Source organism: Colossoma macropomum, unplaced genomic scaffold (genome assembly GCF_904425465.1).
Source record: "Colossoma macropomum unplaced genomic scaffold, Colossoma_macropomum, whole genome shotgun sequence".
Taxonomy (NCBI): Eukaryota; Metazoa; Chordata; class Actinopteri; order Characiformes; family Serrasalmidae; genus Colossoma; species Colossoma macropomum.
The window spans coordinates 20,443,955-20,465,469 of NW_023494789.1; the positions used below are offsets into that span (position 1 = coordinate 20,443,955).

Sequence of the window (21,515 nt, forward strand, 5' to 3'; positions counted from 1 at the left end):
AGTGGACTGTCGTCCTGTGAGCGTTGAGAAAGTTTGTGCTGAACGCCACACTTATGCACTACTCAGAGGCCGGTGAATGAACAGCATACAGGCCCATCCGTGTGCATTGACTATCAGTGTAGCACATGAGGGTAAATTGTCTCGGGTGGAAACACGGGAGCTGTGTGTATGTGTCCGCACTAACCCGTTCGGATCTGTTCGATCTCAGAAATTCTGGAGTCGACACTGATTCTGAGTGATGGGAACCGATGGAGTCGATTTGCACACAATCACTTTCTTGATTCTTGAGTCCGAAACATAAGGAAGGATATAAAAAGTACAATATTAATTAAGTGCATAATACACTCTGGGTAGGCACGAGAGTCGGGAGGATTCCAAGCGGGCCGGTTTCTGTGAGCCAAAGTAAAAAATCACGTATATAAGCAGGAACGTTCAGACAAACCATAAATGATGTTTTGCACATCTGTAGTAATTCAGAAGTTAAACCAGTAGCCCCCCTCAAGTGGGAGAGCCCCGGTTTCCTGATTGAGTCTCGTATAATGAACAAAGATTCTTGTTTCTTGTTCCACCTTAAATGTTGTAGCAGTTACATTCAGACTTTTGTATGAGCTAAAGCAATGGGCGCTGTCGTGTAACTGCTGCAGGATTTAAACTCAGAGTGAATCGGAAATCTTTAGAGCGCATTTTTCTTCCTTGACGTGACCGATTCGAAACAGAATTAGGCTGGGAAATAATTGTGGGTTAGACCTGACTTTATTCTTAGACTGGAATGTGAAAAGTTTTTCTTGTTGTTTCTGAAACATAAGTCATATTTGTTGAAAGTTTGATTTTAATGTGTGTGTTGTGTTTTTACTTTTTAAGACGTCGACTATGGCAGCATATTCTGGACTTTTTCAAATTCAAATGCACATCTGAAAATTTAAATGTAATTCAAATGCAAATTTGAAAATGTTAATTCAGTTGTGCATTTAAAATTGCATTTCCAATGTGAGTACGCATTAGACATGAAGACATAATTCAAATTCAAATGTGCATTTGCATTTCTGTGCATAATGGCTGTTAACGTTAATATGGAAATGCAAAGTGCTTTTGGCATTTCATTTTCTTTGCCTGACTCTTGACATTAAAAATGGAAAAACATTTGCCATTTCACTTCAGCTCTGCCAAAATGAAAATGCAATTGCAATCCTGTTTGCAACTGCATTTTCACTGTCAATCAGGCTGGGTGGGAAGGGCTTTTTAGTGTGGGGCATGTTTTAAGAGGAAGTGAGTCTAAACTTTGGCAGTACTGGAGACTTAGATGCTTGTTTAAAATACAGAGCAGGCATTAGCAACCACTGAGTGACGTTTTAACACTCGCTAACCAGGCCGCGGAAAATTCTGTCCGAAGTGATTTTCGAGTAAAAGTGATGCTTGAATGACTAGAAGAGCTCGTGGCAGCACACACACCAGTGTTAGTGGCACTGTGACCACTATTCTGGCGATTTGTGGTACTTTGTCGAATTGTTCTATCGCAGAGGAAACTGAAGGCAGCTTATCATTTAAATTTTCCCGTTCCACCTTAAATGGTGAAGCAGTTACATTACGGCGCCTGAGGGGCCAGGATATAACTGCTGCACCATTTATGATACATTCGAAAAATTTGATTAAGAAGCTGACGTCAGCTTCGTCATAGCTGATATTTACAGGGAGGATGTTTTCAGGCACAGGACTGTTGGAGGACCTAGATGGCCAATGATGTAAATCCTTATTAAGGAGGTGCAGGGCCACTGTGGATTAGTGCAGTATTTCCCAACCCTGGTCCCACAGAATAGGGTGATGCAACCAAACGTCAGATGCCGTTTAGAGACTGGCGAAAGCCCACATGAGTTCCTGATTTATGAATACGCTGGTTCATGCTAGTCTGGTGCTGGTTTAGTTGGTCACCCAGCGGCTTGACCAGCATACCGGCATCCAAAGCACAATACATTCTGGTTTCGGTGTTGATGAGCCTAGCAGCTTCCACTGCTGCTGACCAGCATACCAGTGTCCACAACACAACACATGCTGGTTTTGCCTGTGACCATCCATTCTGGTTTTTATATCAGTGCTGACTTATCTAGCATTAGTGTGTAGCATATTCACTGTCATGATTATGTCACAGTTCAGATACAATACTTTTGCTAGTTTTTATCACTAGTTATCTCAGTGTATAATATGAGTAATAAATAAGAGTAAGAAATGAAGAAGATGAAAATGCACAGATTTAAAAACAGTGTATAGCAAGAGAAATCTAGTTAGAGTTTGGGGTAGGCTGGTTTGCATCACGTAAGTCAAGTCCCACACTGACCCTGCACTATGATTAATGGTATGAATGAGAAGAGATCTTCACACAGTAACTACATGTGCGACCACTTCAGTTGCTCTTCATGGACACGAAGTCAGAACTATCTGATCTTAGCAAGGCAGTTTGGAGAGCTAATACTAGCCAAATGAGCTAGTCATTGGGGCCTAGCTAAACTGATTTTCCTCTTTCATCTAGATGTTTCAGCACTGCTGAACCTGACTGTAAGCCATTTTTTTATTACAAAGTGTAGATTTTATTTTATTTTATGCTTTCTCCAAAGTTAAGTTCAGCCAGTGGAGTGATGCATGTGTTGTGGAAGGATGCGTTTTTCAGCCAGGCTGTCTAGACAGTGACAGCAGAATATCTGTGAGGTAGTGGGAGGTAGTGTGCGACTCTTTTTGGGCTCAACTCCCAGCCCTATAGTGAGCTTGACTTTTCTCAAGTTTTAGCCACTGGCATAAAGTGCAGAAACTACACAGATAAAAGAAATGAATATGCTGGTATGTAATAAAGTATGGTTGGCAGTTTTGGCAAATCACATTTAGTACAATGATGCTACTTTCCTTTGGAAATATAACACACATGGTATTTTTGTACCACTCGCACAGCAGAAATGTTATTGGACCAGGGAAGAAAGCATTGAAGCTCCATATAAAAGTACATCTGCCCCCTCTTCTGGCTCCTGTTACGTCACACACTTTTTTCTAAATACATAAAGGCATGTAAGTGGGCATACCCACCAGGCAACAACTAAAATATATGCACGAAGTCTTTGATATCCTTCTCTGTCTTACACTGTGTGGGAGGGGTAGAGTTCTCTATTTCTTTCACATAAAGTTGAAATTAGTCAACAGTGCCTTTACCTTGTTGTGAGATGCACCTTAGTCTGAAAAGCAGGGGATGAGTCATAGCATAGAATTCAGTTGTGTAAGACCATCACCATTATAGTCCAGCATACTGCAATGTGACTCATAAAAGACAGCAGACTCTTATTCACATAAATGACCCCGTCTCCTCCTCAGGCACAGACATAAGCCCACGGCAGAGTAGAGAGCAGCAACATGGTATACATATTAGACCAACCTTCACATGAACTTTAGCAACTTTCTGTAAAATTGACATAGAAACTATATCATCTGTTAGCAGTAGCAGCTTCATCCTCACACACACAAAAAATAAATATTACAATGCCTCTCTGAGGCTAGGCTCATTATCCACTTGAAAAGGAATTCCACCATTTTTTCAAAATGTCTGCATAAGTGAATCATTAAGATATAATCAAAGTCATTCAGAGTGGTTTCATGTAATATGCTCCAGCAGAATATCTGCTGTAGTGTGAGGCAGTACCTCACAGATATTCTGCTGGCGCATGTTACATATATCCATTCTAGAGAAACTTATGAAATCAAAATGATCACAGCAGTGCTGATAGGAACCAGACATCTGAAGCATTTAATGCCACTTAAAGCTAAAATAGTACAAAAATTGTATTTTTGTTTTGAAAAATATATGCCCATTTTAAATTTGACGTCAGCAACATGTTTCAGAAAAGTTGGGACAAGGGCATGTTTACCACTGTGTTGCATCACCTCTTCTTTCAACAACACTCTGTAAGTGTGTGAGATCTGAAGACACCAATTGCTGTCATTTTGAAAGTGAAATGTTTTCCCGTTTTGCTTTAAAACCTGTATATATCATTCAGCATTAATGGTGCCTTCACAGTTGTGCAAATCACCCATACCATGTGCACTAATCCATCTCTATACCATCAGAGATGCTGGCTTTTGAACTGTGCACTGATAACAAGTTGGATGGTCCTTCTCACCTTTAGCCCAGAAGACGTGAGGCCATGATTTCCAAAAAAAAAAAAGGTCAAATTTTGATTCATCAGACCACAGGACACTTTTCTACTTCGCCCCAGTCGATCTTAAATGAGCTGAGACCCAGAGAAAGCAGTGGCGTTTCTGGATCCTGTTTGTAGATGGTTTCTTCATGGTAAAGATTAACTTGCATTTGTAGATGCAGCAACAAACTCTCTTCAAAGACAATGTATTTTGAAAATGTTTCCGAGCCCTTGCACTACAGAATCATGTCTGTTTCTAATGCAGTGCTACCCGAGGGCCCAAGGATCAGGGCCATCCAATACTGTTTTTTCAGCCATGTCCCTTCCATACAGTGGTTTCTCTGGATTCTCTGAATCTTTTAATGATATTATGTACTATAGATGATGAAACCCCCCAAGGTCTTTTATATTTTACATTTCCTAACTTTATCATAACTTTATATTTATTACTTTAAACTTATATTTTTCAAAACACAGTAAAATTTCTCAGTTTCAACATTTTAGCAGTTTTCTTTGTACCATTTTCAATTAAATATAGACTTTAAATGATTTACACATCATTGCATTCTGCTTCAACTTACAATTTGCACAGTGTCCCAAGATTTTTGGATATACATGAAATGGTTGCAAATATGGTGCCCCATGCCTCAGTATTTTACAATAGTTCTGAGATAGTTGGGGCCTAAAACTTCTTTCTTTTTAAAGAAAGAAGTACATGCAGGGTGTTGTAAAGCATAACAGTGCCCAAAGGACTATTTTTCATATTTACCATTTATCATCAACATTTCATAAAAAACCTCAAAAGACAATTTGAATTCACTGGTAATTTTTGATGGTAAATAAAATCTACAGTTTGTGTTGTGGACATCACCACGTCTGGTTCCTGACGTCACCACAGTCAGTAAGTTTCTCAACAATGCACCATTTCACATCAAACCACCTGAATGACTTTGTTTATACGTCAAGAATTTAATTATACAGATTTTTTAAAAATATCAGTAGTAATTCCCCTTTATAATGTTTACGGTGTTCACAATGGTTGCATATCAGTAACCAGAAAGTAGCAAAGCTTAAATGGACTAGTTCTTTTCCCTCTATTAAATAGTAATTACATTTATAGCATTTGGCAGACACTCTTATCCAGAGCAACTTACAATTTGATCGCTTCACACAGGTAGGCAAAGGTAGTGTTAGAAGTCTTGCCCAAGGAGTCTTATTGGTATAGCACAGGGTGCTTGCCCCGGTGGGCGATAGAACCCCAGTCTACAGCATGAAAGGCAGAGGTGTTACTATACTTATTCATACATGTGTACCTTGTACATCTTTATGCTTCTTCCCAAAGTCAGATCTATTCACATACTTTCATACAACAGTGATCAGGACAACTGTTCCTTCCAAACTTCACTGACTAAAATGCAGAAGCTTAAAAGGGCTCACACTGCACTTTTGAGCTGGAGTAGTATTACATATCTACATCATTAAAGTGAATCAAACACTAAACTCATATATAATCTTTGAGGCATTTGTTCTTAAGATTACCTTTTAAATTATTATCAGACAGATTTTAATAGCTACTGGGGCAATGGGGAAAGATCCATGCATACTTTGTCATCTTTGTATTTATTCAGTGGAGAGCAAAGAAATACAACTGTGTGGCAGAATGGGTATTGACTGAGATGTACTAAGATGTATCTATATAATTAATGTGGATTTATGATTTTTTTTTATTTTAGTCATTAAGTACACTTAGATAACAGCAATTTACAGCAATTTGCAGTGACGATATTAATCACTGGCCCAAATCATCCACAATTCTTCCACTTAGTCATTTTCCTCCTCTAAGGCTTATATTGTCAATGTTTTACAATCCCAGGAGAACATTTTAACATAAAAAAAATAAAAATTCAAGTAGACATATTGATATGTTCAGGCCTGTTCCTGGTTCATTAATCTAGTCCAGTGAAATCAGAGATGATAACATAGTATATACACAAATTCCATTTGTTCTGTTAAAAAAAGATGTTTTCACAATGTTTCAGAGTGTGTGATTGTGTTATCAAATTGATAACATCGATCTTTAATGTACTCTAAAGTCATTACCAAGTCGTATCTGTTCCATTACAAAGACAGAGCCACAATACAGCAGCAGTGGCTGGGGATGGTTAAGCTATTTCATAAACATGTACATTAAACTCTTTCTCCCTTTGTCTGAATAAATTAAAACACCAACACGGCTTGTGCAGTAGCGCTGTGATAGACCTCCTGGGTGCAGCGCTCATCAAAGAGCAAGACAGAGGCGGAGTGGAGGATGGAAAAAGATGAATAAACTGCTGAGAATGAGACAGAGAGATAAAGAGAAAGAGACCCCTGCATATGAATACTGTTTTTAACACACCCTCACCTACTTCGTCTCATTATTCGGAAGTGCATACCACCTACATTACATACAAGTGGCCGCCCTTAGGATGAGGGGAACAGGGGACAAAGGGGTACAGCTTTTACAATCAGAGCTGTTGTGTGTTGTCCTGTGATTTTTTTTTCTTTTTTGTTAGCTGTGTGGCCAAGAATAGTTTTGAAATGTTAAGTATTTTAGTGTATTAAATATTACAAAATTTAAATATTAAGTATTTTATTGCTCTGGCTTGTGGGTTTGAAAAGGTTTGAAAAGAAATGCTAGTAACATAAAATAATATTTCATCAGATCGCTATGATTTATGTTCACTCAGTCCCTTGTCTCTCAAAGGGGTTATCATAAGCCCTTTTCACCTGTGTGTTTACGGGGGTATTTAAAAATAATTAAACAGGAAGGGGTTAAGTGTGACCCCAAGATGAAGCCGAAATCCTGGGAAGATTGACGAAGCAAAAAAAAACCTGGCACAATGCTTGTAAAATTACCGCACGGGTTTATGTGTGAACATTACTAGTAAAGTTGTATAAAAAACTAAATAATGTATCAGCTTCTGTTGTATTTGCATTCAAGTTTTCAGTTTTTGTAAATGGAAAGCAACATGGGGATGGATGATTGTTGTGACATACTGCTAAAGACAAGCACCAAGAAAATGCCCCTTTGAGTGTGCGTGGTCACTACTGCGCAAAAGCAAAACAGCACCACTGGCAAAGTGGAATGTTTCTATTTTTGTTTTTACAGTAAAGTTTTCAGTTTTTGCACAAGAAAAAATAGCAGGAGTACATGATTAAAAATTGAAGAGGTGTTGGACATTCATGCTAAGGATTTCATGTCCTGTTCATCGAGAATTTTATAGCTAATGTGAACACAAGCATCCCAGTAAACTGCTGTTAAAGGGCTACAGTTGTGAAAAGCCCCCTTTACATATCGCTGCTGTCAGAACAAAATCTTGTATCTCCAAAATGATAACTTTACAGGAGAAGAAAAAATCCTACTTTACTTTTAATGGAAGTCAGCGGAACCAGAATATTTTCCAAGTAATTTTGGGCCGTTTCTTTTGGTCCATTCATCATGAAATTTACACAATATAAAGGCCAACAGGCATTTTCAGATTATGTCAAAAACTGAAAATCAACAAACATGGAGATACAAGGTTTTCTTCCGACAGCAGCGATATGTACTTTAACAGTAATTAAACAGGAAAGGGGTTAAGTGTGAACACAACTCGAACAAACTTTACTTGAGATAATACAGTATTGGAAGGAATTCCCCATAGGGGGAAATGGTGAGGCCAAAGCTGTGCTCCCTATTAGAAAAGAGTGCACTTTGCTGTGTAGCGATCAGCTTTTTTGCCGCGTTGTTTGAATTCACAGCAGTAAATCTGTGAGTCGTTCTGTCAGTCGTGCTCTTTCCTAAGTCCACTCCATAGCAAACACTATTGTCAACACTGAGCAAGTGAACGAGGGCCAGTTAAAAACAGTATTGAAATGGAAGGAGGGAGAGAGACAGAGAGGTACAGATTCACCATCGCACCACCTGACTGCTGTAGTCCTCCGTAACACCCATGATCCTCTCCTTCCCCTCTTCTTCCCTACCCTCCTCTTCCTCCCCTCCCCATTGCCTGAGCTGCGAGGCCCTGTGCTCCCACATCCTCCTACGCTGCTCTCTTTTCCTCGCTCTCTCCCTGCGCCTCTCCTGCTGGTGGCAGTGCTGCACGCGTCGCAGGAAGAGCTCGCGCGCGTACTCGTACAGCTGCACGTCCAGCGCGTTGAGCCCCTCGATGCGGAGGCGCACGGCCGGATCCACGGCCACGCCCGCAGCGCGCGTACTGTTGATCTGCGTGAAGGGCGCGATGAAGCGCAGGCCGAACGTCCTCTCGAACAGAAACTGCGTCTTGCGCTGGAACTCCGTCAGGCCGAAGAAGGCCATGCGCTGCAGGTTGCGCTTGGCGCTGTCCAGCAGCAGCTCGGCCCGCCGGCCCTCGCTCATAGAAGACAGGTTGTAGCAGCCGACCAAGCTCAGGTCGGCCAGCATGCGCGTCTGGCGATTGTTGGCCAGGTTGGACTGACAGGCCATGAAGTCAGCCAGGGACACCCCGGTCCAGTCCTCGCTGCTGTAGCAGGCGGGCAGCTCGGCGGGTGTGGGCGGGCGACCGTCGCACATGTGGAGCGCCGTCTTCCACGTGGCGCCACGCTGCACGTGCTTCCATTCGCTGAGGTAACGGGACACAGGGTCCCGCAGCAGCGTGATATAGTAGAAGTTCCTGCGAACACACGAGATGGGGCTGTTTTGTAAATGATGTCACTTTATTTACAGTATTTCTCAGTCATAGCTAACAGATTCGTTCCAAGCTTTCAATACCACCTTTGTGTTCATACGTGGAAATGTTTTGTTTGATTTTATTTGAGTTTGATGAAAAGTTATTGCTTTATGGTTTTTTGCGTATTGAAAAATACAAACCAAATTCGAAAAAAGCCGGGACAGTGTGTAAAATGCAAATAAAAAACAAGAAACAGTGATTAGCAAGTTCTGTTTGACCTGTTTTAAATAGACATAACAAAAAGACAATATTTAATGTTTTACCTTATGAATTTGTTGGATTTACTTAATCCAGTTATGTCAACAACTTCCATGAAACTGTCATGTGTTAGATATAATTTAATAGTATTATTAAGATGGCAATAACTGACTTATATGCAACCAGCATGACTTTATTAGGCAGTTCCAACATTATCTGGTGAACTTGGATTTAATTAATAGATCAGTGTCCAGGTAACTAAACTGAACAACTTGGCATTAATCAATACAGTAAGTAAAGCAAAAGAAATAGCATTTTGTTGAATTCATGTTGTTCAGTTCAGAATATGCTGTCCTACAGGAACCCCTCTAGGACATTCTTATTGTACCGTTTTGATTGTGTGATTTACTCAACACTGTTATGTTGTATCAAATCAGTCAGTTTTTGTGGCTTTAAGATAAAGTGAACTAGATTTAAAAAGCTATAACAACTCAATTAATATGTTAATTGAACTGGATATAGGTGCATTTATTTAACTCAACGACTCACAAAGTTCACTTTTGTCAATATAATTTATATGTACAGCCAACAATGTGGCTAGGCTGTTAACTGTGGAGTTTAAGAAAGATACACGCACAAATGGAAGGTAGGCCGGGGCAAAGACAACACCAAGAGGGTGAGTAAAACAAGTAAGACAATATGCAATAGAGTCTCAACTAGATCACATTGACCAAACAAACACTTAAGAAGTAAGCCTGATAACTTATTTAATTTCATTGAAACAACTCAGCTGACTCAGTTTCACTGATGTACGAGCATTTGCTAAGTAAGATCAACAAGAGAAAACTGACTGAAACCAACAACAGTGATTTAATTTTTATAAGGGTTTCTTGCTGTATTTTGCACTTAATAATGCACCACACATGTTCAAGAGGAGACAAGCAGGACATCAGGCCAGAGAAGCCCAGACAATCGGTGGCATTTCCGGAGCTGTTGACATATGGCTTCCACTGTGCATAATACAGTCTAAACTTGAATTTGTAGATGCAGTGAAGAATGGCATTTATTGACAGCACTTCGTCAAAGTATTCCTGAGCCCATGTGATGGTGTCACTTCCCAAAAGCATGCCATTTTTTTAATGCAGTGTCGTCTGAGGGATCGAAGGCCAGATGTGTTCAGTTGTGGTTTTTTGCCTTGCCTGTTCACGTGGATATTTCTCAAGATCCCTGAATCTTTAATGTCATGATGCACTGAGGAGGGTGAAATACCTAAAATCCTTGCAATTACTCATTGAGGAATTTGTTTTTCTAACTTTTACGTTATTTGCTGACGCATTTTTTGCAAAGTAGCGTGCCTCGACCCATCCTTGCTCATAAAGGTCTAGGAGTTTCTTGGAGATTTCCCTTTTATACCCGAGCATAATTGCACCATCTGTTGAAGATGTTTTTGAACATTTTACAACGTTCCTAGTTTTAAATTCCCCAACTTTTTTGGAACGTGTTCCAGGCATCAATTTCAGAATGAGAGTATATTTACAAAAAACAATGAAGTTGATAAGATAAAACATTAATTATCTTGTCTTTGTACTGTTTTCATTTAAATACAGGTCAAAATGGATTTACAAGCACAAGCGTCTTTGAAGGCCCCCCACCCTCTGACAATAACACACATACATAAAATAGACCTGAAAATAACTTTATTAAATAGTCAAGTCAAGTCAAGTCAAGTCATCTTTATTTATATAGCACATTTAAAAGACAACGAGTGCTGGCCAAAGTGCTGTACAATAAGATCATATAACACAAACCTATTTTAAAATAATACAATCATGTAAAAGAACCTGATGACAAGTCAGAGTCGACCAAGACAAAACAGACAACTAATAGCATAATCTGCTCAGGACTCAAATGCCTGAGAGAAAAGATGGGTTTTTAAGTTGGACTTAACAGTGTCCACTGTAGCTGATTCCCTTATAAAAAGTGGAAGTTTATTCCAAAGTTTTGGAGCAGCTACAGAAAAGGCCCGATCACCTTTGAATTTGAATAGTGCATATAAATGTGCATTTTTGTTTGTTTAAACAAACAAAACCACAGTTTATAAAATTCTCAATTAACGTGCAATAGCCTATTATTTCTTGCCTTGTTATATTTCTGCACATTGTTGGTCTGAAAGGGGCTTTTAAAAGTTTTATTATACACTTCTATGACCTAAGAATGGCTCAGTCAGTTTGCGTTGGAGTCCCTATAGTTACTGAATAATAAGGCTTAGTATGTAATAAGCCTGGGATTTTAAGGGGTCAATTATTTGAAATACAGTTGCAGGATGTGGGCTTTATTTCATTTATTTAGCCATCATCTGTTCAAAGGCTCTTCATATATAGTTTTTACATCTGTAGTGGACTGCCCTGAGTCTTTGAGCCACCTTGGACCTTGTGGTTTGAGGTTTCCAGTGGACCCTGGCAGTCAGAGGCCCTGGACACTGGCCCCACTTGCCTGGTTAGTATGGCAGCCTCAGCAGCAGCCTCTTTCTCAAATTTCTTTGAGATACAGGCAAAGCCCAATCAGAGTGGACAGTTTTGTTTACAGCTGTCCGAACAACTGGCAAAGAAAGAGATATGCAAGCAATGCAAAAGCATTTGTTTGTTGATTTAACTTGCGATTGAGCCGCATAATGCTTGTGCACACACAAAAGCTGCACATCGCACAAGTCTGCCTTAAATGCACACTTGTAAAATTAGAGCTATCTAGGTCTCTTGCCCTCTACGTCTGCATGTAGAGGAGGACTGGGACTTTAAACTATTAGTCTCAGCCTCAGACACCTCCACCCTACACTACAGATTTCACAGATTTCATTCCAGTAGTAGTAGCTAGTAACTAACACATCCTCGTGTGATGGCCAATGCATACTACTTGAATTCAGAACCATCCCCGGGGACCCCGGGGAGCAGTTGGGGGTTAGGTGCCTTGCTCAAGGGCACTTCAGTCACGTACTGTCGGCCAAGGGGATGGAACCGGTGACCTTCTAGTCACAAGTCTCCAGCCCACGACTGCCCAGGTCATTTTTGTTTTCGTGCAGGTCTGTTTTCTTAAGAATGGCTTCCATACATGTCAGAATAAACAATGGTCTGTGGTAGGTTATTTTGCCTGTCTGCAAATTACCATTTCCTGATAAAGTAGGTGGTTCTTGGCCATGTTGAGCAACTAAACCCACTGGACTCTTTGATGATGCAGTCTACAGTTTAACAAGCTTAACAAGTCATATGATAAGTGTAGAGAATCTTCGAAATATGATTGTGAAAAGGTTTAGCTGGTTTAGCTCATTTTGTTTCATAACTGTGAACTAATAGACAGTCAGCATGCATTCATAAAATAATAACAAAGTCCAGAAAACAAAAACTCTATCTTTAAGTCATAAGAGTAAATGGCACATATCTAAAGTTTGCAGATACAAACAGTTTGTCTTCAATGATTCATCTCTCTACATGTACAGTGAATCCCAAAAATAGATTTCAGCATTTGCCTCCTGCCTCCAAAATAAACTAATTGGTCAAATTAGCATAAAGTTACTCTGTAATAGTTACAGAGTGTCATAGCACTGCTAGTTGTGTGACAGTGTGTCAGGGCTGGGAGCTGAAGAGAGGAGATGAATCTCACAGTTTAGCTATATTTACATTGAGCCCAGTGACAGCAGCTCTTACTACTGTAAGAAAAACAGGGACATGAAGTGGTGGTTTCTGGCAACACTTGTGATTTAAATGATCACATTTACTTTACATCACACAAACTTTAAATGACACACATAGCACTTTTGTGATAACTAAATTGGTAACTGCAAACTTGATTGTGCTAGAGAACAAATGAATGAAGAACTCTTCTCTAATGTCTCGCTCATTTTCTCTGCTCACTACACAGGGAGAGCACATTATTTTTGTCTAACACATTGTGAGGTATGCTGCAGAGTGTTAATGTAATTCCAACTGGACACAACCCCCTCGACAAATGCAGGTAATCATTTCAAAGCTAACGTGAATTTCTAGCTTAGGGAGAGTGCAGGCCTATATGACACAAATAAACATTCACCAAAATCTGCATGGACAAACTGTATGTTTGTATTATATGAATGTATGTCTTAATTACATTATTGTATTTCATGTAGCAGTGGGTTTTCCTTCTACCTGATTGGACTTTGCAGAGAGATGTTGTACAGTGTACGTGTAGCAGTGGTGCCCCCAAAACTTTTTAACCCAGTTTTTCTGAATATCTTGGGGTAGCACACCAAAAGCAAGAGCCACAACTGAATTTCAGGAATTCTATTATGCTATTGCAGTATATAAAACTCATTATGAGAGTTAAGGAATTGCATACTGATATAGTTTGGTTTCTTATTTTACAGTTAAATGTTATTCATTATCTGATGTGCATTAGGGCTGTCAAAATTGACCAAAAAATGATGTTCAATTATTCCTTCTAAAATTGGTTCAAACCATTTGAATAGCTATTTATGTGCATTATGACCATAAGAGAGCAAACCAGTACAACAAGAGTGTTGCATCAGATTCAGTTCCCCCCTCAAATTCCCATTCCCCTTCATGAATTTCTGAATTATCAGGGGGAACATGAACCTAAAGTGGAACTACATCGGATGCATTTGGGTGCATATTTTCAAGATGTGGCCTCAGGTTGCTAGTACTGGAATGGTGCTAGAACAACTTTATCTCAAGCTTTCACAATTCTGCTGTGTACTGATCTATAAGTACTGCTCTGAAGTATTTCCAAATGGGGCTGTTCAGATTGTTCAGAGTGCAAATCACTCTATCTGTGGCCGAGTTGAATTGTGAACTCTACCATCAATACCAATACCATACGGCTGTGGTTGAATTATTTGCTCATTTTAGATGGACCTACATGTCATTTTTAATCATGAAAGTGACGTTGTGTGACTTCTGTCCACCATACAATGCATTCAGTGCAGCTGCTCAGGCCCGTGGGAGAACTCGCCGCTGTAAGACTGCTTTTCTCATAAACGAATATTCATTTTCACAACTGAATGTCTGTTTTTTTACGATTCAATTATATAATTGAATTCAGAATATTAGTTGACAGCCCTAGTACCTAATGTAATATAATCGATGCAAGCATGTTATGTAACATATTATGCACATGCCACCTGCCAAGGTTGTATCAGGGTGGCCATGGCCCTGGTTGTCCATGCCCCCCCCAGCCCCCTCATTCCCCCGCCCGCCCCTTGATGGCACCATTGATGTGTAGATGTTGGCAGGCTCACTAGCCGATCTACCACAACCATCATTATTAAATAACAGTCTAGCATATCTTGCTCATAATGTAGTCAAATCAATACAACTCTTTCATTGCCGTCCTTCTGCCCTTTAGCATTGACCTATTGAAAAAAGACCTACTAAAATGCTAAACTGCTCAATAAAGTCAAGCCATGCAAGACATGATCTGAAGACATAGATGAGGTCAGTAGGCACAAAGAAGAGAAACTACGGATCCTGTTGCATTATACATCTACACTGAAAAAATATAAATTCATAAATACATAATTCACATGTGTACAGTGTATATTATTTCCACATGAATAAAATATATTATGTCAACCCAATTAATGCCAAAAGTAAGTAACTGAGACAAGTTGGTTGGCATGGTGTTAAGGTATAGATCAGTGGGGAGACTTCTCAAATGAAATGTTAATCTGCTACAGTTTTCATTTTTTAAACTTTTGAAACATCTCCCTGAGTATGTACATTATAGAAATGTTTTGCAGAGAGATAGCATGAAAATATATGACTTTTTGTTACATTTTTGTTGCCTCATTGTATGAAACTATAGCCCTGTTACAACAAATGTAGTACCAACCACCCCATAACATGGGCCAACTAACCCCATGTTTAGTCATGAATGCACTAATTCACACTAAACCGTACATTTTCTGAAAGTGTTTTGTCTATCTAAGACATTTACCTTTCATTTGCTGCTATGTGGGTTACCCTTAATGTATAGTATGCCTGGAATATATGACAGAGAGTGAAAATTGTGCCAACCAACCCTGGTTTCCCCTCAACAGAAAGACAAAACTATGTTGATATATTCATATGTAGAAGATCTATGCATTTGAATCAAGTACACCCAATACATTACCGTTTTCAGTCACGTAAAATGTCAAATAAGAAGTCAAAATAAATCGGAAAACTAATAGGAAAGGAAGTCAGACAGAGAAAGATAGAAAGGTGGGGGTGCATTTCAAAGCTATTAACTCATACATTTGGAGGTCAGTTGATGTTTACTGTGTGAGATGTCACATTAGAAGACATAGATTCTTACAATTAATCTCATAAATATGGAACAGGAAGTCCTCATTTTCAAATTAAGAAGCTCCTTCACTGACAGTGCATGCTAATGAATCTTGAAATCACTTTCCAATTACACCATCTAATTAGTCAGCTCAAATTCTATTAGTGTGACTCAAAGAGCAGGCAGTCCTTTCTTATTATAGATCCAGCATGTCCTTGCTAAAGCAACATTTAACATCAGCTCCAGCAAAATAGAGTCTTTCTAAATCTGGGACAAAACTCTCCTAATGAAGGCATGCATATGCACATACAAACACACATACACAGAGCGAGGCAAATGTGATCTCTCACTTTTCATAGTTATCCATCATATTCCTAACACAGTTAACTTGATGTTTTTATTTTCTAATAACACACTCTCACTCTGAATGGAATCAGAACACATAACTTCATCTTCACATGGACAACCTCTAATGCTTTGCCCATTTTAGGTGCCCCTGATACTACAATTAATGAGGAAAATCCATTTAAAATTGAACAATGAAAGACAAAGAGAAAGCAGAGAGAGAGAAAAACACATTATATGTAATGTTGAATAAATCTATGACGAGCTTTTTCTATACTACATAATAATTAATTGTTTTTCAATTCAAATAGTTAAAGTTGTCATGTAACCTTGAGCATCAAAAGACAAGCAATTTAAATCCACAGATATAAACAATCAAACCCATTCTCTATAGTCCAAAAATCTGCTTTGATTCACTGTACAACTTAACATGTTGCTTTAAAAGAAACAGGCGGAGGGAGCATTAGGGGTCCATTACGCAGAGCAGGGTGTGAATGGACTAGGATGCTAAAATGGTTAGCAAAACAGAGAGGTTTTTAGATGTCTGTAGCTTCTGGAAGAGATGCTCATTTAAATAGCCTGAGCTGAGGAGAGACCCAACAGGATCTCATAGCCACTTTTTGTTATTGTTACAAACTAAAACACTTGATTTTGCAACAACTTTTCCCATAATTTGCAGCAATATTTGCACTTTGTGTCTTGGGCTACAGGAGGCAGCAACAGAACTCTAGTTTTTAAGTCTGCTGTATTTCTTTAACATATTGAATGTAATCTAGTTAGTTCCCAATAAAAACAAGGGAGAAACAAACTGTGTACCTCTAAGAACGAAGAACATACAGAGAACAGAGTGAAAATAAAAAATACTACAGCACTGACTACAAGTCTTGAAGAAAATAACTTTTAATATTATACATTGAAATGATGAAACGAAACTAACTGTACAAAATAATCACCAGTCCAATATTCAGGAAAGATGAAAAATAAAGTGCTCTTAACTTATATTTGGTAGAACACTCAGCAGTTGGCAACCTGAATGCAGCATCTAACGTTCTTTGCACAAATCAATGAAGTGAAATTTGTCCATAAAAGAACCGAAAATCAAGTTGAAGTTTTATGGTAAAAAGTGGGAGTCAGTTGTCCTTTGTCATTTGTTATCCACAACAATGTTGCAACAGTTTCCATCCTGCTTTCATATAAAACATCTGGCAACTGGTGTACCTTGTCTTTAACTGAAATATTCATTGCCAAATCAACGATTTACACATTAATGCGTAAGTAATGCGAAAATCGTGATTGGTTGAATTTGGTTGAACTTCCTTTTTTGCCTTTTCAGAGCAAATCAAGCCAATCCTCCAAAGCTTCTTTCTGATCTTAACCCCAGTCACCAAACGACTAATCTCAGAAATCCCTTTAAAAAGCCATAATAACAGAAAGTCTCTGAGATGCCCAGTATTTTTCAAACGCCCTCGATATGCTAAGTGAAATTTTTAATCAATATTTAATTCTGCTGTGATCTTCACTGTCCCTTACTGATGTCTTCAACTGAAGACGGCCGAGGACAGATTAAACCGCAAGGCTCTATGCTACCTAACACTGCACACAGGATTTAACTGCTGTCTGTCTTATGCCCTGGAAAAGTATCTGTATTCTATGATTGAACTGTGTGATTAATACTATGAGTCATTTGAAAGAAAATACAAGGAACAAAAATGTCTGTCACAGCCACAGATGGGACAAGTACTACATGGATCTAATAGCTAAAATCCATATAGTCCTGAGATCGCATTACCTGATTTAAATGTCTGATTTACTTACAGATGAAAGATAAGTGGTCCGCCGTTTGCCTATATGCTGAAACCAAACCCATCTTTTAGTCACATAGTGTGTCTGCATTTATTTGCACATTTATGTTTAACTGGAGGATCAAAATACATACAGAGCGGACATCTGTGCTCTATTGGTAGAGATCCACATACTGCTGGTCTGAAATCACATCTATATATTTCTAAAGGCAATAGAAGTCTGATTTAGAGAGTCTGGTATTTATGTTAATTTATGCAACAACTGCACATATTTAACTGTTCAAACCACATCTTTAGATTCACATATTTAAATGTGTATGCATTTATAATGTAACTGTACATACTATCCCATACAGTCCTCATTTATAATGCAACTGTATATTATTCATATCCACTTACATTCACATATCTACAGATGCATTTACAAATCAAAAAATAAATCATGAAAAAATGAGTGGAGAAACATAATGAGTGTAGATGCTTCAAAATAGGTGTACTGCATGATACAATTAAGCAATTAACAATTTTATGATGATCTGTATGATGTACATAATGCTGAGCAGGTGCAGTTGACCTTGACTTTATATCAAGATGGCAAGAGATAAAGATCTAGGGTTCATTTTTGAGGGTGGCAGGAGCTTCAGTCCCAAAAACTGCTTAACTGGCTAGAGTTTTTATAGGAACAGTGAAAAAGTGAGATCTGCATTTAAACCTATGGGAAAGACATCAGAAAATAGGGTTGAAAATTGTGGTCAAAGTACACATTCATTGACAGTGATGTGTTGTGCATTAGTGCGAACAACAGAAGAGCAACTGTCCCTCAGGTGACTGAAAATGGCAGTGCAGGTTGTGATCAGACTATGTCAGCAAGAACAGTCTGAAAATCATATGCACTGCACTATAGAAATGTGGGAAAAGTGAAATGCTCAGACAAGTCATCCTTCACTATCCTTGACAAGTGGGCGAGTGCATGTGTGTGGTGTACACCAAGAAAACAGTAGAGACCTGAATGCTTGACTCCTACTGCGAGGGGGTCCAGTGGATCAGTTATGCTGTGGGGGGCATTTACTGGCAAGGTCTGTCTCCAGTTTTCCCCTTACAATGAAGCATCACTGCAAATCAATACAAAGTTATTTGGACTGATCAACTATGAAGAAACATTTCTCTTTTGATGGGAGTGGTTTCCTCTAGGATGACAGTGCCTCCATCCATCAGGCACATGCAGTCACTGAATGGTTAGATGAGTATGAAAACTATGTAAATAATATGCTATGGCCTTCGCAGTCACCAGATCTTAGTCCAACTGAACATCTGTGGGAGATTTTAGACCAAAGTGTTAGACAGAGTTCTCTACCACCATCATCAAAACACCAAAAAGACAACAAAAAAATGAGGGAATATCATTTGGAAGAATCCACCCAGTACAGATCCACTGTCTTGTAGAATCTGTGCTAAGGTGCACTGAATCTGTCCTAGTGGCTCATAGCAACTTACTAAGACCTTTTTGTTTTGATATTACAAATGCACATATTCATTACTGCACATCTATTCTACTTATTTTGAGAGTGGTGTTGTCTATTGTATATTTGTTATTTCTGTTGACACCGACATCCATAAAAATTCCTTGTACATCCGTACTTAGTGAATAAAAATTTTGATTCTTATTCTAAAGACTGAAGTTCAGTCTTTTCTCTCTAAGTCAGGGGGCCATTTAGCTCAAACTTTATCTGGACCAAATCAGCACCTCACCTCTGTCAGAGTCACAAACAAGGCTGTATTGATTGGGGTGAGTGCCGGTTGAACATGATGCTTCATCTATGGCCCACTCACAAGGGTAGGCCTGAGGAAATGAGGACTGTGCAATCGATACCACGAGACAATTTTCATTCATTAGCATCAAGAATCCAGGTGTCATTGAATAGTCTGTTCTTGGAAAATGGTTACACTAACAAGATCACTCAGAAGTCTGTTCTTTCCCAGAGGAGGACAAAAAAACACACATACATTTACACATGAGGTATCCAGTAACACACATAGGCACATACTCATATATTCAGAAGCACATCAGCACATCTACTTTTCTATCAAAACATTATACCGCCATAAGGCCTTTTCACGTAATTTTACACACACACACACACACTGCTGTGTATCAAATATATATTAAAACGTGATTGATTACTCTGCCGCTTCGTAATTATGTTGTTAGTTAATCTAACACGTTAGGCCTTCTCTTCTGCTCAGCCTCAACTAAAAGGAGAACTCACTTCACTATATCTACCTAGATACCACAGTAAAAAACAGTTCTTGATTGGCCTTAAAAGCATGTAAAATTGACTTCTGCCCTATTTCACTTTATACAGTGTGCTTTGTGCTTAACTGGATTCACTTAATTGATGACCAATTAAACGGACTGATCATGCCTGAATGTTACAACAGTGTGATACAAAGTGGCAAGTAAAGTCACCTCCCTGTGGTCTGCCAAGAAGAAAAATGTCAGAATGCTGAGTCATCATTGTTCAGGTCCATAAAAACCTGCAGTTTTGCTCTTTTACTTCCTTCCACTATTGGTGTGATCTTTTGTAGCCTTTAACAATCTTTCTGACCTTCACATATCCTTTCCATTCTGAGCAAGGGATCATCTTGGTGTATGAGTCATTCTTTGAGACTAGAAAGCATGCTGTGCAGGGAAGAGTTTTGCACTATGGGGGAAAAATGCAAAATAGATTAGGGAGATGTTTGTTCAAATTCCTGGAAGTGTAATGAACCTGGCCATTTGGATAATGCAGCCAAATTACAAAACAAATTTAAAATGCTGCTGCCTTGATTATGTCACTTCGCTCAGAATGAGTATAACAAGGATTTGTGTATGATTACAAGTTAATAGGACTACACATGTCTCTGAAGTGATGTAATTGGCAAATTGTGCTATTAAACAGATGAAATAAGACATCAAACCTTTGAGGTGAAAAAATAAAGATGCCAAAAAAGGGTTTATTTGGAGTGATGCCATAGAATAGCCAAAGTTTAGCTCTCTAAAGAGCCTCTCATTAGACGATTCTTTAACAAATCATTTTTGTAAATGAGATGTGCAAATGTTAAAAGAAACACCTCCACATAATGTAAAAACTCTATATCAATAAAAGCTTTTCCAAACTAACAACCATTCAGGAAATGTATTTTTAGACTGTAAGCCAAAATGTTTCTCCTAAAACAGAGAAGTTCCACAGATAGCAGCTATGCTGCTATGTTATTAGAATTTAGATATAAAAAGAGCGATAGTTTGACCTGTGCAGCTCTGCAAATGTAGCTTGAACATCCAGCCAGTTTCTTGACTGACTATGCTCACAGAAGATTCAAAATGTCACTTACAGACATACTTGGAAAAGTGAAATCCTGATGTAATACTGAGTTGAGAGTCACTTCAGAGAATTCTGTAGCTGTATTAACCCAGTTCACACAAAAAACTACTGCTGTGTACCTCTACACACTACACTTCCGTATCTCCCTGATCATCTGTGTCATTTCACAAGGGTTAACCAAAGCACTCCAAAGCACAGGCCAGATGGAGAGTGTGAAAAGCACACTTTATTTTTTCATACCACAGTGAGGCTGTGACAGACAACGGTGATAACGCCTGTCACACACATACTCTCTCTCTCTGACACACAGACAAGGACACAAAATGGACGGTGAATGGTGATGAAATTCGCATTCCAAACACAGATGCATTGTTAATAGTCTGATTGTCCCTATACACTGCAGTGCTTTGAGAAACTGTATGTTTCTTTCAGTTGCGTCGCCACTTGAGAAATTGGAGCAGATGGCAGATTTTACAGTCAATCAGGGATGCGGCAAGGCTCAAGCCATATCAGCAGCCACAGAGGCTACAGAACAAACAGCTTGCCATTACCATACAGACAGCAAAGCACGAAGCCCCCTAAAGGCCGTCTTTAACCCCT

General features: G+C 38.9%; 1 protein-coding gene across 1 annotated transcript in view; it reads right to left on the reverse strand.

Moving 5' to 3' along the window:
* Positions 1–5,875: 5,875 nt before the first annotated feature.
* hs6st3a (heparan sulfate 6-O-sulfotransferase 3a) overlaps positions 5,876–21,515 on the reverse strand; it is a 33,749-nt gene continuing 18,109 nt past the window's right edge. The window contains exon 2 of the mRNA XM_036570483.1: positions 5,876–8,839. Coding sequence (XP_036426376.1) covers positions 8,098–8,839 — 742 coding nt within the window. The 3' untranslated portion in view covers positions 5,876–8,097. The remainder of the gene's footprint in view (positions 8,840–21,515) is intronic.